Below are 26,891 nucleotides of genomic sequence, written 5' to 3'. Positions count from 1 at the left end.
ATCCTCCGTGTGAAGTCCATCTGGCAGCCAGGAGAGGGTCTTGGAACTTGTTAATTTGTTTACACTGTAAACCACTTCATAATAAGTAAGAACGTTCTTAATGCTCATGTGCAAGAATAAGGTATGTGAGCATTGCACTATAGTTAGGGCTAACCCTTCAAATCCAGTTTCTAAAAATGTAAAAGGAAAGGGGATCATTTCATTCTTCCCTTTCTTGATACCAAACTGGTGTCTTTATGAAAAATTATTAACATGCACTCAATTTAAATTATTACTTTCTGAGTGCCATCTGTCAGAAAAGGTTAATGACATAAGAAGGAAATAAAATGATTATGATTTCAATACTTCAGTCTACTGTCTACTATTAAGGAGCTCATTCTCTGAATACCAATGTAGAGACAATAACATCATCCACACACATGGGGGGCCAGCAAGCTTGGGAGAATACCAAGATTTGCAGAAGTATGCAAAAACTATGGGGTGGGAGGTAATGAAGAGTTATTTTTTTAAGCACAATGATAACTCAGTGGCCACAGAATGCTGAGAGCTATTGCTTGAGAAACAGAAAATGGGATTGGGGGAAGGGAAGGGAGTTTCCTGGCTGATTGGTTGGCTCTAACCCTGAACATGAGCACGCCACATGGTACCATTTTGTTGTGGGTCCTGCTTGTGAAAGCTCTTGGGGGGCGGGGGAGACAGGCAGGCATAATGAAACTGAATCGGCACATTTGTCTCCATCATTGTAACAGGACATGAGGCCAGTACCAACCAAAAGGTGAAGCTTTTTTCCCCTCCTCCATGCAGTTGTGAACTCAAGCACAACTTTAGAATATTACTATTCCTCCCATATTAGTAGCAGTACCAAGTAATTCAATCTCATAGTCTTCCCCATCCCCCATAGGCTGTGGATTCATCTTATGAGCTCTTGCATTGTTATAGTGTTGTTACTAGATTACCCATTAAATAATTCACCAACAACATCCAGTAATGGGTTTAAAGCCTTTTGGAGAATTTGCGAATAACTTATAGCTGCTGTTATTTAGTATACCAAGGATATAAGCATCAAAAGCTGAAGACAGTGTTTGACAGCCTCTCATCAACAGACATTGATATTACAAATTCTGCACAGCAGAAACCTTAACCCTCAAAGTCATTTTGAGCAGCTATTGAAAAATCTCATCCCTTCAAGGACTCTAGGAAGAATACTTATCCCAACTGCAGGATTAATGAGTCTCCATGTTGGGAAAAAGTAACATTTGAAACAAGTACAATTTAAAAATCAGGAAGCTAAAATGTAACACTTATATCAGTGCCATCTGCACCCATGTAACTGAGCTCTTGTAGGTCAGGAGTCTACAGCAAGGAACCCATGATGCTGCATGACTACTTTGTAGTTGCACACATTGGTAGGATTCTGGACTATTTTCAGACAAGAACAGCAATGGGGTAAGAACATGCTACTGTCTTGAGTAATCGTGATAACATGCTTTTTCTACCACTAGGAAGAATAAGCATGTATACCTGGGTATTAGGAAGTCAGGATTTCTGAGGACAATATATGCTCTTTGACTTTTTAGATGGTAGGAAGTAAGAATGCCAGCACTTCTGAGTTAACGCCAGGAAATTATGTGCTGCAGCAAAATCCTCAGGCCTCTGTCATGGCTTCTTGAGCCATATCTACTCATTCTGTCAAGAAACTGCACTGAGCAAGACAATGCACTGTTTGGCTGTAATGATGCTTTAAGGTTGGGAAGTGAAGATACAGCTGCCAGGCCTGAAAGGGGGAAATGATGATGCTATGGTTGCATATGCCAACCTAGTAAGTCCAGAAGGAGGAGAAACCAGCTGAAGTTACAAAACCCATTGAGATAGTGACAGAGTAGCACAACTGCTGTGTGTCCTGCAATCTGGAAGTACACCAAAATAGATGATCAAATGGAAATCTGAGGATATGAAGAATTCATGAAAGGTAAAAATAAAAACCTTGGCATATCAATGCCAAAGAGCAAAATGCAAAGGTTACTATTTTCCATCTACACAATATTACGCATTCCTGCATACTGGAACTAAGCAGAAGATGAACAAAATAACCCACATCTCTATGGTTGTGACTCTGCCAGTTCAAGAATCCATCATGTTAGACACCTAAGCATGACAATACTTCATGTCAGCTCTAATGATAATCGTTATGTCATGCCACATGCAGTTTGCTGGATATGCACACCCATCAGCATGTCAGCTGCATTCTAGTTTTCTGTATATGGCAGGAAAACATTCACACATTCACACTGATTTCCAGGTCATTTTCTGCTTTACAGAGCAAAGTCCAATTCATATATCCAGTCACCTGTAAGGAAGACAGGTGCTTGAAGCACATTAATTATTATTATTAAAATTTCTATACTGCCCTATACCCGCAGGTCTAAGGGCAATTGTCAGATGCTGGTGATAGTTGCTCATGAGTAACCAGGCAGGACTCCGACCTGGCTTTTACAGGTTTTATTGTGCAAACTATTTACAGTGCAGATCCACAAAGCTGATATCCGTCTCAGTCACTTGCAGAATCCGGGGCTGGCCCCTTCCGGTTTCTCCCCCAACGTAAGAACTTCAGCACCCCAAGCCTCCTCCTTGCGTTTCACCCCTCTGCGCAAGCTGGGCGACTGAAGGGGCATGTGTCCCTCCTGGCCAGCCTGGCTAGGTGAGGCGCTGGGGCTCCCAGCAGCATCCTCAAGCCCTTTCCTCCCTTGGCTGGCCCCTCTCCTCTCTTCTCCACTGGAGGTGTGGCTTTTCCCACCGCTGGAAGAGGAACTGCTCCTCAGGAGTTTTGGAGGCTCTCTGTATCCCAACAGCCCCCCTGCCTCCCTCCCCTGTTCCAGTGGCAGTCCCCTGACAGCAATTTTATATTATATTATATTATTATTATTGAAGAAATTCCCTGTGCAGTTATGACAATGTTCACCATAGCATCACAGCTCCCTCCACCACACCATCACTACCTATAAAAGGTGTTCTATGAAGGTATGATGACAACTGCAGAAATTGTATGGGCAGTTGCTTTAAGTTTACATAAACACATCACTGCTTCCTATGAACAGCCTCTACACCGCAGCATTTCAAAAAGCCACTCATGAAAAGGGCTGCATGTGCAACTTTAGCTCTTCACTAACTAGAAGGAAAGTAGATGAGTCTATAGGATGGGTTGTTCAACTTATTTCCATCTTTTTTAAAGCTAACTCTGCATTTCAGCCTATCAGTTTGGCTGGCTACCATTTTGTCAACTAGCATTCCTCATTCCCTGCCTTTGTGCCATGATAACTTGCTCTCTTATCAACAAACTGGATTTTCCTTAGGACAGAGAGGTGGATAACATCACACTGATAGTATTTCCAAAAGTTGTGGAGATGAGCCTTTCAGCCATTCAGTCCATACCAAATAGCCCTTGGAGACAGATGATTTTAGTAAACAATGTAAAACCTGTTTTAGAATCATTTTGATAAAAAATTAGATGCCATAGATTAGGGGTGCATATTCCAGACATATGAAAGTCATTATTCTGGTTAGTTTCTAAACAGAGTGAATTGCTCTTCTGTAGTTCCTTGACTGAGAAGAGGATAATGATTTAATGTTTTACATAAGCCTCACTTCAAGTGACTATAATTCAGTACTCATAATGGACAAGATAATGCATCAGGGACAGCTAAACACACAAGTCTGCACAAGCCACAGCCATTAAGATGTTTTATCACTTCAATGGGATGAAGATTTTTGCCACAGTCCAATTAACTTTCTGAGATATCACTGTTGCAGATCTGACAGCTTGTGAATCTGTTTATTCATCTTTTGCCAATGTCAGATAGAATCTTCCATTATTCATATTATATTATTTTTAAAATATCAGACCTGGTTACTCCAGGGTCTTGATATACCCTGTCAAGTTCAAATCATGTAATGAATGAGCTTTGCAATAAACAAAGTATTTTACCATTATCATGTACCCACACACAGTTTTAGGAGTGTAGATGAGTCAATCTGTAGTAGGCAGCAGCACAGAATACATGAGGCTTTTCCTACAATCCCTGTGCAAGTATTGATTGGAGGGCCAAAGGAGGGGGAGGGTCACTCTCCGATACTATATAATACACTCTTGCCCTATATTTCTCACTACCCTCTGCCTAAAGGAACAATACCATCCAATATGTTCTTGGCTCCCATAGATGAGGACTGCAGAATTCTTGTGCTATTTCCTGTGTTATGGAGAGAATGTTGGAATGTTTCACTAGACCCAATTCAAACATTCAGCCCATGTTAATCTCCTTTTTACTAGAGAGCATGTGCCCAACACCATGTGAACAACATTGTGGCCGCTCCCAGATGACCCATTTATTGAGCATTTATCCTGCTTTCTTTGCAGGGAGTTTAGACAATGTTGCATCAAAACAAGTGCTGTCCCACAATTTCCAACACATTTCTCTGTCCCTTTCTTTACCTTCAGGTTTGTTGCACAAGACCTCCTAATCAACTATAATAGTGCAATCTACATTTGTCTGTATGTGACTGAATACCACCCAAAAAATAGTGGCAGTGAAAGTATCATGTATGTGAGCTAAGCTATCATGAGCATACAGCTGGATTTGCATGTTCCTCTCCCCCTTCCAACAGGTGTAGGAAGAAGACATACATTGGGTGAATTGCACATATACTTGTCAACCTTGCACAGAGTGTCATTTGTGAGATGGCAGCAACATGTGCCCTTGCTGCCAAAGCCAGTTCACAACAGGTGAAGGACACTATTATGGGCTCAAATGCCTGAACCAGACCTGAGAGAAACCCTACCAGAAAAAAGGAGATTTATTCATCTGCAAGATGAGATTGCTTGGTTATCTGCATGTTCAATTCCTGAACACTAAGACTTTCAGGATAATCTTGGTACACTGCTGAGTATTCAGCAGCAGGTCTTTTGAGAAATGCAACAATGAGGCTGGATTATTATAAAATGGTCTTGCATACAGCTCTCTCCTCAGCCAGACCACCCACAAGCGAAAGAGCAGAGATATTGTGCACAAAGGCCGATCATAGATACACAGAAAGGATATTAAATCTGCAGGCTATATAGCAATCCCCCTTCCTGAGAAAATAACATCCAGTAAATTTCTGACTCATGCTCATTTTGTTTCAAGGACTCCAATGGAGGTATCAATACATATCCTTTAAAAGTACGCAGAAAGGAAAGAAATCCAATTTTCATGGCTGCACCAAGATGAATTGATTCTGAGCATAAAACTGGAAAGGCTCTGAAACTACGGAAAGTAATGTTCTCCACGCAATGAATTTTCATTCCAAGATGTAGAATGAGAGCATTCTTCACCACTGGGATGCCCTTCCATCAAAAACACAAGACTGTCAAATTAGAAATTACTTCCTGAAGAGTGGGGGGCAAGAGAGGATGTTCTCTCCTTGCATCTCTCTATGACTTTACTAAATAAAAGTGTTACAGAAGGAAACAAAATCCACTATTAACAGAGTAACTGAAAGAGGCAGAGAGAGAGAGAGATAAGTCATTCCCAGCTCTCAAACTGACTGAAATGCAGATGACAGTAAGAAAGAAGAGCAAGGACAGGAATAATGTTCTTCCCCACACAACAACCTGAAATGAACATTAAAAGTAAAGAAAATGTTAGTCTCACATGAGGTGACAGGACATTCTCCAACAATTGCATTTCAAGAGCAGTTACTCCACCCCCAACCCCGCCAAGCTGGATGGGGTACTCCTGGCCTACTTATGCTGTAGCATTTCATTTAGGATCCTCCACCAAGGCAAAGAAGGCAACTTAACAGGATTTGGAGGGTGTGTGTGCAAAGGTCTAGGTGGCCACTCTACTTGTCTCCCTCATTGGTGCTCTTTACCAAAAGGAATGACCACCACTCCAAAAAGGATGGATGTGCTCTGTCTGATAAGCTTCCATATTACTTGCAAAGTCACACTGTAATAATGACCTTGGAAACTTTCTGCCCCACAGAACCCATTCTGATTAAAAGAAAAGTGTTCTGTATGCACTGGTAGCCTCCACAATTCTTGTGATGGCATAGTATCTATTTTGGATGAATATGGGTCAGTCCTACATCTTCATCTATGTTTTGGTAGTCAAGATAGTCAGCCGTGGTATTTTCTACTTTAGTCATATGTTGTACTCTTAGATACTAGAGGAGTCATTCTGCCTAGAATCTACTTAATGATGCTTATCGTTTCCTTGTGAGCAGCTTACAACATTACCACTCCTCATCAATAGATGCAAACCTTTACTTTGGCGTTACTTGTGAACACCCTAACATACTTTTGTAGAAGTCTGTTTTTCAAATGCAGGAGTGCCAGCTGATAATTCTGCTTTGCTTCAATGAGGACCACTAATTCTAAGCTATTAGGCTCTAGGTTGTGGGCTTCCTAGCTAGGTAAGCACTTGAAAGCTCTAGCAGTGGAATGCCCAACTGAAACCAGTCCTCTTCATTCCACTATTAAATGGAGTCTATAAGTTGGTGGCTCATTTGCCCAGAACTTAACTGAGCTTTACCTTAGTTTGGAGCAACAACCAAAACCTTTGATGTGGAAGGGACTCAGCTGCTACCTAGTTTACTGTCAAGCAGGAATACATCTTTCCTAGGACCTATCCCACACTTATAGCTGTTCTAGGAACTCTAGGGCTACAGATCTGATCCACACTCTTCATGCCCCTGACACAACAATTTAGTTCCTGGTGTCCATGAATCTGCACAAATTTCTGTCATAATGCCTAGGTTCCTTTTCTCAAGACCCTTCAGACTTCGGGCCAATTCTTTGTTTACACACTTACGGTCAGGCTGAGAAGTGAGTTAACCTAGGATACAAACACGATTCAAATTTTCATAGTCTATGGACTATGAGAGGTGAAATGGGCTCTTGCCATTGTTGACTAGCCTGTGAAGGCAGTTCAGAGATTTTTGGAATTGTGGAACAAACAGGCAGAGACTTTTTGCTAGGGCTGTAATGAAGGACTGGGCCCACCATGAAATTAGAAGCCTAGGCACATCCTGCCAAGGTCAGGATTACTCTGTAAGTTGGAAGCCCCTCCTTCCCAGAAAGTGACTTATAAGTTGTCTCTGCATCCTGTTAACAAGGAAGAAGCATCCCAGTAGTGAAAAATGTCTCCCAACTACCTCCTTCACACCCACAGATATATAGATATAGATATATAGGCCAAGTGGAGAGAGTGTTTTCAGGGAAGCTGCAACTGTGACAGAGAAGATTTTAAAAGATTAAAATATTATTTTCAAAAGAACTAAATGTATGTTTTGGTCCAAAGGCATTTAATGGAATGTAGAGGTGCAGGAACTGTTTGGACTATAGCCTGCCAGTTGTTTATAGTAGAGTGATTAAGAACACCATTGCTACTGAAGCTGCCATGATCATCCTATGCTTAGAGCCCTTGGAGATAAACATGGCAAGTTACGCCTCTCACTGCACTTTTAAACATATCGCTGCAACAATACCCAGATGGGAAAAGCTGCACCAAATTCCTAGGCAGGCAAAGCTGGGTCAAATCCACTCCAGCCAGCTTGCCCACCAGATATGGTCTTATTGCATACAGACTTCATGTTAAATAACAGTGCCGCCAGACTGGGAAACATTTCAATGGAGCTAACAAATATCAGATAGATGGAGAGATAGAAGGGGGTACAGCATGCATGCAGTGTCCCTACTCCATCGATGTCTTATCCGCCTACAATGCTATAATTCCTCCTGCCAGTTACCACTGATATGGAGGCACATCTAGTGATCTTTCCTCTGCTGTAATCGCCCAGGCAAACACTGGACCGATATTCCACTCACCCAGGCACTCTCAGCACCACTATGCACCCACCATTCATACATACATCCACTATCATATATATTACGCATCCACTTTAACCAATTACCAGTTTATATTCATCTGATAGATACAGTGGTACCTCAGGTTACAGGCGCATCAGGTTACAGATGCTTCAGATTACAGACTCCGCTAACCCAGAAATAGTACCTCGGGTTAAGTACTTTGCTTCAGGATGAGAACAGAAAGTGCGCGGCAGCGGGAGGCCCCATTAGCTAAAGTGGTACCTCAGGTTAAGAGAAGTTTCAGGTTAATAATGGACCTCCAGAACAAATTAAGCTCTTAACCCAAGGTACCACTGTACCTATATATTGTGAGTGATGGGACTGTGGAGTTGTGTCATCGATACTGGGTGGGTGCTGAGGGTTATCATTTAGATTAGGTTGGTGCCAGAAGTTGTTAGATGGCAGCAATGGTCCAGTCCCATCACTCACAAAATCCTATTACACCCCTAGTACCCTAGCTCTCAGTAAAGCCCCAGTATCAACCACTAGGTACCCAGCAGCACCTCTGAAACATGCCACTGTCATTCTCAAACACTCAATACTGGGTATGCAGTCACTAGTTGGCCTCTTATATCATCTTGTGCACCCTGGTATCCTAGCTCTTACTTAGGGCACCACTGCAGCTCAGCAAGATGCTTCCTACTTTCACCCAGGAGCACCCATCAAACATGCCACCCTCAGTTCCAAACACCCTCACACATTCAAACACAGACTGAAAAGGCAATGACACACTTGCCCTCATGGTGAGCCAAAGGGCAATTCCCTTTGGTGACAGCCCACCACAGGGCAGGACCACCTATCTCTCTGGTGTGCAAGTGCCTCACAATGTCCAGAGTCTGTCACCACCTTCCTCTACGACGATCATCAGTAATACTTTGAGGGTTGCTGTGGTTTACTAGGAGATGAGGGTGGGTAAGTGATAAACATTCCCTCCGTTCCCATTCTTCTCACTGCCAAAAAGTTGCAGAGTCCAACAACACACAGCATCTAGTTCAAGACACTGCACATGCAATACTCCTAAAGATATTTTCTCAGGCTCTCTTCAATTTCAAGAAGACCATACCACATCTGTTCACACTGAAGGCTTATTTACATAGACATATAGAACTAGTGTGGAAGGGAATCATTCCAGTCAGTTGTGTTTGCTTGCTGGTGTAAACATTCTTAGTGTTGTTAATTTCTTCATCCACTAACACAAATTAAAATATCTAGAGTTAATTAGAATCCATGTTTGAATCTGACCTGTATAAATGTACTGTCCCACCAACTGAAAAGCTGAAAGCAATAATAAAAAGTGGGTTCTATGAAGGTAAAAAGGGGGGGGACTTACTTTTGTCTAAACAATGCATAGGGCTTCTGAAAGAGTGGTAGAAAACCCTATGAGCCATCCCCATCACTGGGAAGTAAGAGAAGACCCTCAGCACATTATAAGGCTGATGTTGATGCGGTTACAAATGGCTTGGTGCCTTCTATAATTCATTCTGCCTAGAGCTACCCTTAAAAAATATTTGGAAACCACTACTAGCACAAAATGTGTCAACTGACAGGAGTCACGTCACCTTATATTAGTATTATATCAAGATCCCAAAATGTTTCCTGACCCAATTCAAGGTGTTGGATCTTGCATTTTAAGCCCTCTGTGGTTTGGTACCTGGATATCTGAAATAACATCACTCCCTGCATGAATCTACATGGACACTGCAGCCAATGGAAAGGCTCTATTATGTATAGTAAAGGTAAAGGGGCCCCTGAGCATTAGGTCCAGTTGTGACCGACTCTGGGGTTGCGGCGCTCATCTCGCTTTATTGGCCAAGGGAGCCGGCATACCGCTTCCGGGTCATGTGGCCAGCATGACTAAGCTGCTTCTGGCGAACCAGAGCAGCACACGGAAACACCATTTACCTTCCCGCCGGAGCAGTACCTATTTATCTACTTGCACTTTGATGTGCTTTTGAACTGCTAGGTTGTAGGAGCTGGGACCGAACAATGGGAGCTCACCCCGTCGCGGGGATTCGAACCACCGAATCAGCAAGTCCTAGGCTCTGTGGTTTAACCCACAGCGCCACCCGCGTCCCTTCAACTATGTATACCTCCACTTAATAAAATGCAGAAAGAAGAGAAGTACGCTTAGTTCTTCTTAATAGCACTGGAATTCTGGAATTTATTGTCAAGGGAGATCCAGCCAGCCACTTCCCTAAGTTGTACCATCCTAGCACAAGAGGGATGTAGACTCCAAGATTTGGATGTTGTTGACTCCAAGATTTGCAGAAGTGCAAAAAAAAAAAAAAAATCTTTAGGAGGGAAGAGGAGGTGGGAGGGCGGGTCTGAGGAAGACTGGGCATGCTCAGTAATAGTCATGAAATGCTGGCTGATTGTTGGGGTAGGGAGGGAAAACAGGTGAGCATAGAAGAGGGTGCAGAGTGGAGTATTCTGGAATGTCTTTCATGGCTGGCTGGTTGGCATCCTTGAACAGGAATACTTCACACTGCACCAGGCAACATTCATTTCTAGGTTCCGTATGTTTTTACTTATCTATATTCTTTTTTACAGAAATGTTCACAGTTTACAATTCAGGGTTACAACTCATTAGGCATGGTACAAAAGGGCATGGGTGAGAAAAGAAAATGAGCACATCAAGTATAATGGCCACAGCACAAGACAATTATAGGAAAGGAGGAGCCATGTTGGAATTAGAAGGGGGCATCACTATCCCGCCTCCTGCAAAGCTAGTTGATTCAGACCCTCAGGCAACGCTGTCCAATGAATCCACATCTCTCAAAAATGGGCACAAAAAAGCTGAGCTATGCATATGCTGATCTAACCAATAATCAAATTCTTGAAACAGAAAATTGCTCACATGACTGTGATTTCCAGGTTTGTTTCTTTCAATATATATAAGAAATGCAGAGAAGTGCATGTTTAGCTGGTAAAAGTGACCTCCTGAGGTCAAACTACTCTGCTTAATCATTTGAAAAGTATTAAGGGAGATTGCAAAGATTAATTCCCATAATAGAATATTTGCATTTCAACCCTTTTGTTTACTTTTGCTCTTGGTTTAAGAAATCATAATGGGAACAATGACATCCAAAATAAAATACATTACATAACCATCAATTAAGATGATGTACCTTTTCCTCTAAACAATGTAATAAAATACCCATTCTCTTAATTTTCAATGGCATCTGTATATTTTGATTTCACAATGTTGACTTCTCTGTACTAGGAAAGTAATCCTATTTAATCTGTTTTTAGTAGCCAATGTTTTCTAGTTGATGTCCGACTCCATTATCTTGATTTCTTTTATTTTTAAAAAATCCTTTGGGGTATTGGAAAAACAGCAGGTCAATCATTACAAATGAGTATGTGTAGAACAGGTTTTAGATTTATATCTCAGTAGTTATTTCAGCTTATTTTTAGAAGAAAACAACCAAATGTTCTCAGAACACAACTCCTGAAGCTCCACTCTCTCTAATTTTTGTAGTTTCCCCATCCAATGCCTTTGATTAAAATTCACAAGGAAAAGTGAGGAATACCACAATTGTATGCATGTCTACTCAGAGGTAAGTCCTACTGAGTTCAACAGGACTTACTCCCAGGTAGGTGGGGGTACAGGAGTGCAGCCCCAAAGTGAGTGTAGAATTGATGAAGAATTATATGTCAACAAGCACCTGAGCTTTGACACCACATAACACAGAATGGAGATGCGTAAGAAACAAGATTAAGAGGCTTCAAGACAATTGCCAAGATTAAGTCTGCCAAAGGCAATTGGAACATGCTATAAATAAAATGTCTGAGCATTAATGTCAATTGCATAAACTCATTCTAAGCGGCAGGGGAATCTGAATCCTGGTGGCAGGTGCCTCGCTGTACTGGTTACGCTGCTTTGTACTAACTGCATTTAGCTAATTGGCAGAGACAAGATATCTGCAAGACACTTCTGTCTCTTAGCTCTCGTAATGAAGCAGAGTGAAAAGCTTAACTCAGGCATCCCCAAACTCGGCCCTCCAAATGTTTTTGCGACTACAACTCCCATCACCCCTAGCTAACAGGACCAGTGGTCAGGGGTGATGGGAATTGTAGTCCCAAAACATCTGGAGGGCCGAGTTTGGGGATGCCTGGTTTAACTCTTTGTGAAGGAAAGGAAGATAAAGAAAGTAGGTAACTTGCTGTGAGAAGTTTCGAATTCAAAGGGAATTATGGGTGTAGGGAAGGTTGATGGAACTTTAACATCTGTAAACGGATGGAGAGCAAATCCATCCGTCCACTAGATGTTAGCATTGCTAGCAAACTAACAAGGTTGAGAATTCCACATGTTTCCCTCTCAAATATCATTCCTTAAAATAATATAACAATTCATTCCTTCCATCCACTTTCAAACCCAGGGACTGATTTCAAAATTATTTCTGCTACGAGTCTTATTTTAGGCATTAAAAGTGCATTTTAATGCCAAGGTTAGCTATGAGAATCTTGCACATAACCTCAAGGTTCAATGACGTGTCCTCTTCTTCCCTGCCTTGCTAAAATGGGTAAAAATCCCAGAACGATTCACATATAATGCTAGACACATTGTTTACACTATAACACAAATATTATTTTATCAGCAATATTCTGATTTTTCTATCAGAATACAAGTCACTCATACCATCATTTTGTATACATTAAAGGTACAACAATGTGACCTTCTCTAATGAACAGTTACACTAACTTCAACTCACTTAAGATTTCAGTAAATCTTAAATGTTACATGAAGCATCAGCAATATCACAGATATCTGTCATACACTATGCATACACTATCCCCATGCAAAAGCTGCTAAGTATGTCAACTCATGTAATCTCAAAGTATGTCAACTCATAGTGTAAAAAGGATTGTTGTGTTAATTGGTCTTGAATTTTAGTTGAACTTCACAGCTAAACTTCCATTTATTCTGGAGCTTTGCTTTACAAGTGCTCAGGAACTCTCAGCTCACGAGGAACTCTCACAACAGAGCTTTTAAAGCACAATAAAATGATTTTTCATGGCTGTACTTTTATTGTGTAATAAAATGATCTACCAAGGATTCTCCTAGAGCCCAGGAAACATATTTTATTTTCTAAACCTAATATTTTTAAGAAGAGCAATTTCATTTAAATAGAAGTAACAACCAGCAAATCCTTCTTTCAGGTAAAATGTGAGCCATGCATAAACTATGAAATGCATTTACCCATGTCAGATGTAAGAGAGTTAAATAAGATAATGGGGAACTTTTATGGAGTCATTCCATGCTTCAGAATGTGCACCAATAGTCTGTCATAACAAAATTCTTCTATTAATGATATTTATTTTCATTATGATTTATTACTTCCAGACCCATTTTGTTTGCTTGGTCTTTGATGTCCTTATGAACAAGAGTGAGGAATGTAAGGTTTACATGGATGGCATCAAGCAGCACTTTCTAACAACAAACACGGTCTGATTCTTGTTCTGCTATGCAGACAAAACATGGGTGAAACTCCATTGGAATTTGTTTAACACTCCAGCTTTGCTCAGGCTTATTAATTAAAGGACAAAGGTGGGAGATATTTTAAGGCTGAGACTACTAAACATATGAACCGAATCGCTTTCTACCATTTTGCATCCTGTTCAAGACTGGATAATAAAGTAGTGCTGTTTCCAGAGGGTTGTACTTTTTCCAAAGGGACAGCTATGATAATACATTGCAGCAAAAGCAACAGAGAGTCCTGTGACACCTTAGAAATGAACAGATTTATTATAACTCAGTTGCAGAGCACATGCTTTGAATGTAGAAAGCCCCAGGTTCAATTCTTGGCATCTCCAGATAAAAAGATGTCAATGTTATATTGGTTTTTATGCTTTCAGTGGGATTGTTGTATTGTTGGTTGATTTTATATATGATGTATCCTACTCTGGTATCACTTGTTAGATGAAGGGCAGGTTAAAAATTAATTAAATAACAGTTCTAGAATGTGATCTGGTTTTTATTTGAAAGCTTCCTTTGCAACAGGGCCGTGTGCAAATGTTGAAAATGAATAAACAAATGTGGAAGCCGTCTGCCTGAAACACTGGATAATTGCTGCCAGTCAGAGTGGACAATCTTGGGCTAGTTCCTCTGTCCCTAGATGACATGAGGCCAAACGGCAATGAAATGCAGTGATCAGTCTGTGACAATTCTATATAAAAGCACAAGATAAATGAAATCTCTCTCTCACACACATGACACTATCACATAAAAAGCTTATACTACAAAAAAATGTTAGTTTTTAAAGTTTTTAAGGTGTTGCGAGACCCTTTGTTGTAATACTGTTTGTACAATGTACAACTATTGGCCTTAAGAAAGATGATCATTTATCACAGCACAAGCAAAGCAGCACAACCATAGGGTCTTTCTGACTTACGATAATTAGAAAGAGATAAGGAACTGTGACATACACATTTCAGAAAATGGCACTACCAGAAATAATAAGGTATAATGGATTAATCCAGGTAAGATGTGTCCAGAGAATAGAAACTTTTGCTTTCAGCAATAAGGTGACTTACCCTCCCATGACAAAGTCATATTTTCCAGAAATGCACCTACCTAGCAGCTGCACTCCACGTGTGAGTCCATAGACGTCAATCAAAGCCCACAATGGTTCAGTGGTCCTCACTCCACTGAAGAACAACATGGCGGCAGAGTTATTAACCCGGTAAAATACACGTCCCTTTTTGTCCACCCAGAATGCGATGATGTTTCCCTCATTTGCAAATTCTTCCGGGAGGGCCTTGGCCCAGAATCCACTCTGAGAAACGAGGTCTGGACATGCATACTTGGGCAGGGTTTCTGGGTTAATCCTAGAGGGGTCCTTAGAGGTAAATCCAAGCCGAAGAGCCCCACTCCAACAGCACTGCTTCTTTGTGATCTGAAGAGAGGGAAGAATGGAAGCATAATCAGCACAATTTGAATTTTTCATTAGCAACATGTCATTGTCTAAGGGATAGAGAATAAATGTGTGGTGTAGCATTACTGAGCTGATGGGGACGAGTGCTTGAATTTACTGTATGTGGAGGAGGGAGGAGTTGGAGGCTTCCAGCAGTACTGGATATGAATGGGTTTTAGAAAAGGGGGTTGCATTAGGAACTATATGATTGCTTTGCAAGTGGTGGAAGGGGTGAGGAAACACTACTAAACAGCAATATATTGTGTGGGGATGCTCACCCCCCCCCACAAGGTTATAAGTGATGGCAATTACTTGGAGATTCAATGTTATCTGCAACCAGATCACATAATGCATTTTTGTCTACAATGAACCACTCTGACTTTCCCTGAACAGGCACCCATGTAGCCTATTCTCATGATTGCAGTAACAAACATGAATATGTGATTTCTGCTGTACCCTTTCGTCTCTATTATTTGATTCAGTGCAATTAGATAGATCATTCCAAAGATGAATGGATTAAAATAAGTAAGCTAGTTACCCTTTACACAAATTAAGGTGTTGAAACCCATTGTGAAGTAAGCAACGCCAGAAAGCTGGCTGGAGACTAAACAGGAGATATTGTAGAAGCTATAGGTCTGGAAATGGTAACATTTATTCATTCTCTGAATTACTCATGAAACCACCTTTCATCAATTAAAATGAAGTGGTTTACAATAGGTCAGATATAATAACAACATTCAAATATACAACCAACAGCACACTGATTAAATAAGGCATTAAAACAATAATCAGGAATTTAAAATATAAATCATTACAAAATCATACAGCAGCAATCATCATCACTGAATTTCCATCAACTTTCCAGGTAAACAGATGATCCTTTACCAGAAGCCCAGTAATGTAGGTGTCATCCACACTTCCAGGGGAACAAATTCCACAATTGGGGGTTACTACAAAGAAAAACCACAGGGACGTGGGTGGCACTGTGGGTTAAACCACAGAGCCTAGGGCTTGCCAATCAGAAGGTTGGTGGTTCAAATCCCCGCGACGGGGTGAGCTCCCATTGCTCGGTCCCTGCTCCTGCCAACCTAGCAGTTCGAAAGCACATCAAACTGCAAGTAGATAAATAGGTACCGCTCCAGCGGGAAGGTAAATAGTGTTTCCGTGCACTGCTCTGGTTCGCCAGAAGCAGCTTAGTCATGCTGGCCACATGACCCGGAAGCTGTACACCAGCTCCCTCAGCCAATAAAGAGAGATGAGCGCCGCAACCCCACAGTTGGCCACGACTGGACCTAATGGTCAGGAGTCCCTTTACCTTTACCTTTTTACAAAGAAAAACTGCACGCATTCTGTATGTGTGCAAGGGAATGCAATACTGAAATAAAATCACAGTAAAATAAAATAAAATCCAGCAGTAAAGTTTTGAAGACAGGAGCAAGACTGCATCAGTATCTTTGTGATTTAGGGCTCCTCTGGATATAGCTGCAATAACAGCAACACTCAAAAGCAAAAATAAAGTTTAACAGCAAAGATATCCAGTGGAAGCTACAAGTAATTTGCTGGTATTTAAGCAGATTGGGGTTGTTTCTTCAGATAATTACATATCTGTATCCACCCTTATCCTTGGTACCTTATCTTAGATGTGATGCTTGCATATTGCAGAGAGTTGCAGGGATTGGACTAGATGACCCTTTGGATCTCTTCCAACTCTACAATTCTTTGATTCTGTTATCCTTATCCTTGCAACCCTTATCCTTACAAAAGTTCTAAAGACTGATATTAAAAGCAGTTTATTTAAGGACGTGAGTGCCAAGTGGGTAGGTCTCTTGCTAAGGTGGTTGGATGGCATCTTGCATGCCTGCTTCCGTCAACTGCTACAGCCAAGGTGGTGCCAAATGCATTGCTTTCCTTTCCTTTGGACCATGTCAGTGAGGTGGAGAGTGGGGTCTTGTCTTCTGGCCACCCCAGGACCTCCACAGACACTGTCCAGGCTTGCTATAGTAAAAACCACATTTGCCTCCACGCCACTTGTCACACTATCACATCCTCAAAGTTGCAACAAAATGCAGCAAAACAAGCTAACTGTACTGAATGTGTAATAAGGAAGCAATAATAGTAGCCTCATTAATCACTTTTTTAAAAAAAAACAACAACTGTGGGATTATTCATCATAGCAATTTTATTGCAGAACTGCGGGAGCTCGTGGGAAGGAGATAAATGGTGCTTCATCATTATTGGTTTTATACCATTTTATCTGTACTTTACACTAACTGTATGAGATAGCCAGTTAAATGTTCAAACAATGCAGCGCACAAGGCACTCCAGCTATTAATCCTACAAAGCAACACAGGACAGGGCCCTGGAGGACAGGAAGGGAAAACAGCGCACAAAGCAAAAGCATAAGCAAGAGGATTCTGCTGTGCCACAGAGACCCCTGGGGTATATTCTCAACTTGTATTCTGGGTCTTCAGAGAAAGTAGTTGAGTGTTGATTTAAATACATCTGAAAATACATTGACTATGTTTGAATGTAATGCTAAACTATGGTTTAGCAATAGCTGCACAAGCAGAGAGGAAACTATACAAAGTACAACACTCATGTGCTCCCCAAGAGGAATAAACCAGGGTACAATTTCACTTTTGCCACTTCCCAGTTTGTCCTCACTTGCAGATTAGGTGTGTTAATTTCAAATTAACAAACAAGTTTATGGTTCCTGGTTTGCACACAAGCCAGGAACCACCAAACGCAAAACTGAATCCTGGTTTATTCAACCTCCTGACCATGTGGGGAGATGATAGGAGGGCAGGGGAACACTTTACTCAGGCTCACAGAAGCTCATGTGCATAATGCTAAGCCATAGTTTTGCGCTCCATACAAACCCTCCCATTGCGAGGTCCTGGTATGCCATATGAATTTTGGTTCTCACAAAGAAGTGAATGGGAAAGGCATCAACTCACCTTCAGCCTGACTTGCTCATAGATAACAACTGCCCTGTTGCTGAAGGTGATGGCATTACAGAAGCTAGCCTGACGCTTGACTGCCTTCTGTGTGGTGTCCATGATGATCTGTGACCCCTTGGTATGGGGGTGGAACAGCAGCGGGCTGACTGAGAGAGTTCCACACTGTGGGATGGGCAGACAATGCTTTTGCTTGTGGTGGCATCGGTGAGATGAAGCAGGAAATGGTCCACCTATGGAGTCTGAGATAGAAAGGAAAAAGAGAGAAACTGAGCTTGAAAAAGGAAAAAAATCTGATGAAATTCCTAAAATGAAATCTACTATTGCTTAGCTGTGAGACTAATATACAAGAGACCTGTGGGGTAGCATCAAAACCTCCTTCAAACACTTTACATAGATCATTTAAATGTACAGTCCTGCAAACCCATTTAGAACTTTGGGACATATGCAGATTGTACAAGCAATCCTGAAGAAACTGGGGGAAATAATGAAGGGCAGAACAAAGCTCATACTCCAAAACTGAATAGCAGTTTGCCTTCTATGACTTTGGGAGGTCATAGATGAAGGCTACAAATAAAATTCCCACAGCACACAGCTTCCCTATGCATTCATGTAGGGCTTTAACCTTCAAATGTGCATATGGAAGGTAGCAACTGAATCACTTGTGTTTAATGAACAATAGTAGGCAACTGGCTGTTGCCTTGAATTACCAGCTGATATATATTGGTTTAAAATGCTGTGGACAATTTGTAAGAGAACAATGGTTAAAGGTTTTGAGGGAAGCTATGGGATCTCCTTCACTAAAGATTTTGAAAAGACCAAATAAGCAAATATATCAAGGAGATTTAATAGGAAACCTACATCAGTGCAGATCAGTTAAATAGCTTTCTTGGTTATCTGATTATTCATTTTAATTACTTACATGGATGCCTTAGCTTTGGTCTATAATCCTGTACCTGGTGCTCTCTTGTGTTGCTCACAGTGTAACCTCCCCATGGGGAAAGGTCATAAGCCAGTGGCAGAATATACGCTTTGCGTGCAAAAGGGGCTAGATTCAATTCTTGACATATCCAGGCAGTTACGGTATCTAGATCAGGCTTCGTATAACATGCTACACAAAGTAGCTGCAATGCAAAACAATCATTTTATGACAGAAAGTAGTTAACCACATGGATGCAAAACAGGGAGTGGCTGTATGGAGATAGTTTCCAGTAAACCAGACACTGCATACGGAAATAAAAAAAGAGCAGTAGTCTGTTAATGAATGGATGAATTCAACAATTCAGCAACCTTCCAAACACAAGCTTTATGATTCTTCTGAAAGGCTGTAAATTGATTTTGTCCTTCCTATACCTATCTCTCATTACACAGGTCAGCTGTTCAGAAATAGGTATTGACCCGAAACCATTTTTTTAAAAGAACAGATCCCTAAAGGCATTGGCAAAGTCTCCATCATTGCACATATTTATAATCAGGAAATAACAGGAGTGTGGTAACTAGACAGAGTTCAATCTTGTCTTGCCTAAAGCGTAGGGTCAGGTTGGATGAGTCAAGTACACAATGTGCCGCTTTCTGAACGCTTGCTATGTGAAAATTCGTTTATCTGAACACAAGGAATTAGTACGCAAACCTCGCTATACAGCACAGATTTAGATATCTGAATAGTGAGCATTCTTTACTTCCTTGTTTGCCTTTTGCTGGGTGGCTTAGAAACTGTGGTGATCTGTACTGTAAGCAAGGTTACAGAGTGTTTTCAGGTTTTTTAGGGTCAATAATTCTGTGGTCAGGAACACATTAGAAATTTCCCCATAGGAATCAAAGGAAATTATTGGCTCATTATGCGAATGCTCACCTAATGAATGATTTCGAGGGAACTTGTTGCGTTCCGATAGCGGGACCTGCATGTAGTTTTTCTTCAGGCTGTGCTGTCAAGAAAGGCATGCTACATTTCTATCCTAAACTATATTAACCCCATTAGGAATTTGTATGTGAACATTAGTATGTTATGAGTCAGAGTTGATTCAGGTGCTATGGGGAGAATATTATAAAGTGTCTCCAGGCACCTAGACTACCTTCAGAATGAATGTGTTTATGTGGAAAATCACTTGTTTGAAAATGCTCTATCAAAGGCTAGCTGCAGACTAGCCATGTTTGAATTTGCTAACTTTCCATGTGCACAGAGAGTTAGTACCACCCCACGTTCAAACTTCAGAAAGACCACCACTCAAGTTGCCACAATATTTCTCAAGACATTTATTATGGGGCAAATTCAGCTGTTGCCCTGCATTCATATTCATGTCTGGAGATTGGAGAAGTGCTGTAATGTTGTCACAACTTCTTGATTTTCATGGGGAAGAAAAGTTAACCAACTATTCAGTTGCAGATTTGATGTTGGTTATGAGGGGGAGACTTTCCTAAATAAAAAGCAACAGTTTGCTACCGAGTTGTATCCAGGAATGGTTTTGCCTTAGTGGAAGACCATTCTCCTTGTGCGGCACATTAGGCTTCTATCCCCTGCTTACCTAACATAGGAAACTCCTGTATATTGAGTCACACCGCTGGTTCATTTTAGCTCTGGGGAGTTAAGCTGTTCTACAAGATCAGTAGAAGAAGAGTACATATTTATAGTGATAAACTAGCTCTGTTGGGCACAGGCAAAAATGACTCTACAGAGTGTTCCATGTATGTTCAATAAGGATGCATCAGTTGACTTTTTGAAGTGGGGGGTCAGAAAGACAGTTGCTCAGCAAAGTGATTAGCACGAGTCCAAAACAAACATAAACTGGCACTTTGAACTGCAGATTACTGATAATCTAAAACAAAAACAAAAACCCTTCTGCTAAAAAATTGTTTTAGAAATGGAATCCAATCCACATTGAAAGATTCTATGCTCTAGAATTAAAAAATAATAATCCCTCAAGGGGTAACTTGAAATGAATCTTACTGCAGTGTTAGAAATGGCATCTGTTAGATGGGAACTAGAAGATATTTCTAGTAAGTATGTAAATATCAAAATGGAGGCAGTGATGGCAGTATTTGCAGCTACTGGGGGCGAAGTGAGGTAGTGTTAGAAGGGGAAGCAGGTACTTCAAGTAGACAGCAATCCTTACAACTTCACTGCCTACACCAACATTTAACTCCAACTCCTAATCACAACCCTGGTAGATGGTGAGATCCAACATAATCTACTCATACCATCTTCTCACCACTGTGGTGGTGTATGAGCCTGTAAAGGTTTGTGTATGCTCTTCGCAATAAGCACACTCAAGAGAGATATTTACAGTTCTTTATTTTACATATGTACAAGCAGCACAGTACAATCATGCATCCGAATCGTCCAGTTCAAATTCGGGGAGCGGTCTTCTCCTGCTTCTCCTCCAACAGAAAAGGCAGGGGAGCTTCATGGGACGTCTCTGATCCCTACGCTTTAATCCTCTCCTTTCCTGTGCCAAAGGCACAGGCTCTCCGTCTGTTCCTGAACTCCCTGTGTGGTGCTGGGGCTCTACTTCAGCATCGGAGAGCCTTCCCACCTCCTGGCTCTCTCCCTCTCCCCCTTCCGTCACTTCCTCTCTGTCTCCTGACTGTTCCCGCTCTGACTCTTTTCCTACCCCCCCCCACCCCGACTCAAAAGCATTCCTTGGCAGTCCCATGACAGAGCCCCTAGAGCAGTGTTCCCCAACCTTGGGCCTCCAGCTGTTTTTGGACTACAACTCCCATCATCCCTCGCTAGCAAGACCAGTGGTCAAGGATGATGGGAATTGTAGTCCAAAAACAGCTGGAGGCCCAAGGTTGGGGAACACTGCCCTAGAGGATTAAGAGACACTCTGGAGCATATCTGGGCTGTGTGCAGGATGCTAGAGAGGGGTAAGAGAAACCTAAAGTCCTGTTGCGTAAGTGGGAGGACATCATTGGGTGTCACCCTTTGGGGTTTTTTAACTAGAACCCCAAGAACTGCCAACCAAAGCTAAGTGCAGGAGACATAGAATTAAACAAGGTATCTCTGAGTAAATTATCTCTGAGTACATTCTGAGCAGAGAAGACTCCCTGGAAAAGACCCTGATGTTGGGAAAGATTGAGGGCACAAGGAGAAGGGGACGACAGAGGACGAGATGGCTGGACAGTGTTCTCGAAGCTACCAGCATGAGTTTGACCAAACTGCGGGAGGCAGTGGAAGACAGGAGTGTCTGGCGTGCTCTGGTCCATGGGGTCACGAGGAGTTGGACAGGACTAAACGACTAAACAACAACAACATTCTGAGCTTAGGTTATTTGAGTTCTGCGCCTTATTCCTCAATCACTTTAAAAAAAGTAAACACTGACAGGCACAGAACAGGGTATAAAAGCCAACCTCTCATAAAACAAGACCCATCAAAAAACAACAAATGGTCAGGTGAAATAACAGCATGAAGAAGAGTGCCATTGCTGTACTGCATTACACTTCTTCCTAAGGGCACTCTCTGTCAGTATCCCTTTCCTTACCTCTGGGGCGAAAATCAACACATTTTTATGCCCTGCAAACAACTGCTTTTGTATTTGTGTCACATTCAATCACCAATGACACATCATCCTTTTAAACTATTGCCGCCCATCCACAAATTATGTCACAATTTGAAATGACTGAAAGATTTCAGCAAATGCTTGTAGGAATGCTAGGCTAAAATAGAGCCTCGCTGATCCACCAGAACTCTTCTTATGATCTCATATAGTATCAACAGTACTCGATTTAAAGATTGTAATCAGACCCTATATTAGCCTTCCCTTTTCCACCATTCAGGATGCAATCCTATGCGCACAATTCCCTGGCAGTAAGCACACTCATACTTACTTCTGAGTAAACATAACAAAGGACTGCAGTGTGTGTGTGTTCTAAAATACTTTTCATTCATAAATTTGATCTACGACTTTGTTATATCCCGCTCTATTCCTGTGTTTTCCCGATTTAGGAGTGCAGGGAGAGAAGGAATTTATGAAAGAGAGGAGGAGGAATTGCCATTATGGTACTCTAACCATCACCTTTTCACATATCAAAATGTAAGAACGCAAGAAGGCAGGGCCCTGATGGATCAGACCAAAAGCCTATCTAGGCAATGTTGGTTCTCCATTGGCCAGACAGATGCCTATAGCCCACAAGCAGGGCAAGAGCACATTAGATACTAATATTATGAGAAGAGGAGAAAGCATTTGTCTCCCCACTTTCTCCACAAAATGCACAATTTAATACAACTGTATCATGTTTCCCTTTTTACTTGCCTTTTTTCTGAACTAAAAGGCCCCAAACATTGTACAAGAATTTTACTGAGGTGTCGTTCCAGCTTTCTGATGATTTTGCTTGCCCTTTTCTGCTCCTTTTTCATTTCTACAATATCCTTTTTGAGTTGCAGTGACCAGAACTGTACATAATACTCAAGTGCGGCTGCACCATAGATTTATACAAAGTTATTAGGATATTGGCAGTTTTAAATTTGATTGCTTTCCTAATAATCCCCAACAGAGAACTCACATTTTTCACAGCAAGCCAACATTTTCACTGACTGAGCTGCTGCTTCAGTGAGCTATAGTTAAAGTTTATCATACAAATGCTGGCAAAGATTCAGGGCAATCCTATGCATGCCTACTCGGAGGTAAGTTTCATTCTGTTAAATGGGACTTACGCCCTAATAAGTGCATTTGGGGTTTCAACTGCAGTTGCTTACTGCATTAAGGAAAACAGTTTCCATTTCGTCAGATTCCTGTTTAGCAGGCGGGAAACCATTAAGAATGGACTCTCACACTGGGAGAGTCCATATAAAGAACTTTCTACACTGGGGTGGGGAGCCTGTGATCCTCCAGATGTTGCTGAACTATGTCTCCCATTAGCCTGACCATTAGCCACACTGACTGCTGCTGGTGGAAGTTGGAGTTCACCAACTCCTAGATGCCCATCACTGTTCTACACAATTTGGCACCTGACAGTAAGCTCCAAATTAGGACATGTCAACTGAGGATAACGCTTCAAAAGCATCTGAGGAAGAGGATACTAGTTCACAAAAGCTAATGCCACAATAGATTAATAAATGTTTGCACCTTTAAAGTGGCAGAAGCAGCAGAGTGAGATGGCCTGCTCAGGTGGCACCATGAGGACAGCATAGATCAGGGGTCACCAAACTTTTTCAGCAAGGGGCTGGTCCACTGTCCCTCAGACCTTGTAGGGGGGCGGACTATTTTTTGAAAAAACATATATGAACAAATTCCTATGCCCCACAAATAACCCAGAGATGGCTTTTAAATAAAAGGACACATCCTACTCATGTAAAAATAAGCTGATTCCTGGACCATCCGCGGGCCGGATTTAGAAGGCGATTAGGCCGGATCTGGCCCCTGGGCCTTAGTTTGCCTACCCATGGCATAGATGAAGACAGGAGTTGTTGTCTGAGTGGTGCAGCAATACTTTTTAAAGTGCTGGCCCTAGGGAGGGGATACCATCTGTGCCCTGCTTTGGACTGCAATATTTCTTGGCCTTGCACCTCTTCCCCTCTGCATTCACATACCTCTTAAGATATCATAACCAAATTTTGCTTGATGGTCCCTGAGATCAAGGAACAGGCCTTCATCCATGTTTAGTTACAATTGGATGCTATTTTCATTCAAGATGGAGGGTATGTTTGAAAGGAGAATATCAATACTTGTCTACACTTCCTGTCTTACGGAGTAATGTAATTTAATACAGACATACTAAACATGCAGCTTTCACCAGAATTGCATGCTGACTGTAAATAGCAATTCACACTTCAAACACCAGTTGTGTAAAAGGAGATTCCAGCTGTGAATATTTTACGGCCATGTTTTATTTCCATGGTCTACAAATCAACCTAAAAGTTGTTTGCTCTCCTTCAGTGGGCCTCAGATAGAGTACACTTCTTTTTAAAAAAAAAACCATTCCTGCTGCTAAATATAAACCAGCAGTTAATCTTTTGGAAGAAAGAAAGAAGAAATGCTAGTCATAGTATTTGGGGATCTAGTTCTGGAATACTTGTAAACCTGCCAGCATTCTCTTCCAGTTTAAATACATTTTAATGGAAAGCCTATCCTGGGCACATTTTCCATGCACACTGCAGTAACTTGGAACCTATCCTATTAAATTCCAGTAAGAGCATGAGACAGAATTAGGTGCAGAGATATTAAAAGCCAAGCCTTTTGAATATGCAAAAAAGCTGGAAAAAACTGGGAACAATCGGAACAGAAATAATAAATGAGTAATACAGAACCATCGTAAGAATTAAAACAATGGTTAAAATTCAGTGGGTGTGAATGACACAAGGCAATATCAATGGATTAAAGGGCAGGAACAGTTGTGAATCATTGTGGTGTTTCTTGTGTTATGGGCCACACAGAAAGCACTGGCTCATTAAAGTAGAATTACATTGGTCCCTGACTTTTCCCACTTATGAATCAGTATGCTGGCCTGTGAGCTCAACCTTCACTTCAGGACAGATTCTTCTTTTCTCTCTCCCCCCCCCCCCCAGTCACTGGAAACGAACTATGAGGAATTTTGCTACAGTCTCTTAAAAGGTTCAGCTTTTCACATAAGTAGAGAGGGTTGCGTGATGTTAAAGGATGAAAACTTTGCACCATGGCAAGTTAGCAGCCCATGGCCAATTCAACTTCCATAAGCAGGTCTATGGGTCCTCTGCATCCACGCAGAACCTGCACCCCGATAATATCAACTTTACCTAAAGAAAACAATGTTTTTGACCTAAAAGAAACTCTGGAGTTTTCTGTGTTTGTTTTTATCAAAGGTTTTCCTCATTTACAAAAGCACATGCACTGTCTCTTTCTTCGGGCTGTATTTTCTACAGATCAGTTACATTTGTTGTGAGAGACTGGTGCTATATGCAGCATAGGGTTGGGAAGACAAGGGGGGGACAGAAAAGAGGGGGTGTGGTGGTAAAACTTATGTTCTTTTACTTAGTGTATGGGGGGGGGGTGTTGTGTCGGCATCACTTGGGTAGGTTCTCTTTCTATTCGCTTTTTATGTTTCCTCCGTGGTGAGAGAGGTTGGGGTGGCTGAGGGGTTGGGTGATTGCCTTTGGTTGGCTGCAGTGGGCTTTGTTTGTGCATGAGGGTGTGTGTGTGTGTTGTTGGTTTAAGTTAGCCATACAGAATCGTATGGTTTTCTGAAAGTCAAGAAAAAGCCAACAGGGAGCAGGGGTAGGAGGGGGAGGAGATGCTGCTTTGGGATAGAGTGGGATGAGACATGAAACACAACTGAAAGGGAGAGTCAACAGGGGTGAATCTTTTCAGGATGCTTGGAGATTATTGAAAACCACAAAAATATAAACTAAGATAGATCACAGATTAGGAAAGCAACAGCAAAACTCCAAGAGGATGCCAGTGTGGTTAATGAAGACACAGTCAAGGCAACTATAAAAGGCAAGGAGGATTCCTTGTGGGTTTGCTTGTTTTGCATTTTAAGAGTCACAGAAAGTTTCAATAAAATTATTCTTTTTTTAAAATAATGGACATCTTGTCCGAATGAGCAGAACAAAAAGGAACACAAACTCTGGCAAAACAAGTAAGGCAAGTGGGGAAAGAAATTGAGGAACATATTGCTTTAAAAAAAAAGTCAGTCAATAAACAGTGATTTCTGGCTAATGGCAGATGCAGTGATGGTTCACCACAAGGTGCTCAAACTTGTTTTGAGTGATTATTACAGCTCCCCTCTTATGCCCCCTAACCCATGGCCCACAGCCCAGTTTAGGTAGACTGCTCCAGAACGTGGAGGTTCCACTCTTTTCAGATGGCTCTCAGCAGGATCCACAAGTGACTCACCCTTCCTCCTTCAGCACACCCAGAGAGGGCAAATTTTCTATGCTCAACCTCAGCTGCAATGCCGGGGCCAGTTCCTGCCTGCAGGCACATGCCCCCCACCCCCTGGCACCTCACCTGGAGAAAGGCCCTGCTGGTGGGAGGAAGGTGCCTTAACAAGAAACCAGCCCCGAAGGGACAGGAGTGGTGGACACAGGTTGAGGTGGTGAGCAGTAGGGCAGCACTATCAAGAGCAGCTCATCCCAGCTTGGGCAGAAGGTAGGAGCAGTTTCTTTCCTCACCCTTTTTTTTTTTTTTGTACTTAGTGATC

The 26,891-nt window shown here is 41.7% G+C and overlaps 1 protein-coding gene across 2 annotated transcripts in view; it reads right to left on the bottom strand.

Annotated features, from left to right (window-relative positions):
• Positions 1-26,891, bottom strand: part of NEURL1 (neuralized E3 ubiquitin protein ligase 1) — a 133,401-nt gene that overhangs the window by 27,860 nt on the left and 78,650 nt on the right. For both annotated transcript variants that reach the window (XM_081006173.1, XM_081006174.1), the window contains exons 2-3: positions 17,778-18,019; positions 14,481-14,802 (exon numbers count right to left, since the gene is read on the bottom strand). In XM_081006173.1, the coding sequence (XP_080862299.1) occupies positions 14,481-14,802; positions 17,778-18,019 (564 nt within the window). The remainder of the gene's footprint in view (positions 1-14,480; positions 14,803-17,777; positions 18,020-26,891) is intronic.

The sequence above is a fragment of the Podarcis pityusensis genome (genome assembly GCF_964106645.2).
Source record: "Podarcis pityusensis genome assembly, chromosome: 5".
Classification (NCBI taxonomy): Eukaryota; Metazoa; Chordata; class Lepidosauria; order Squamata; family Lacertidae; genus Podarcis; species Podarcis pityusensis.
The sequence above is the reverse complement of the archived record's forward strand: the minus strand, read 5'-3'. Positions and strand labels throughout refer to the sequence as shown.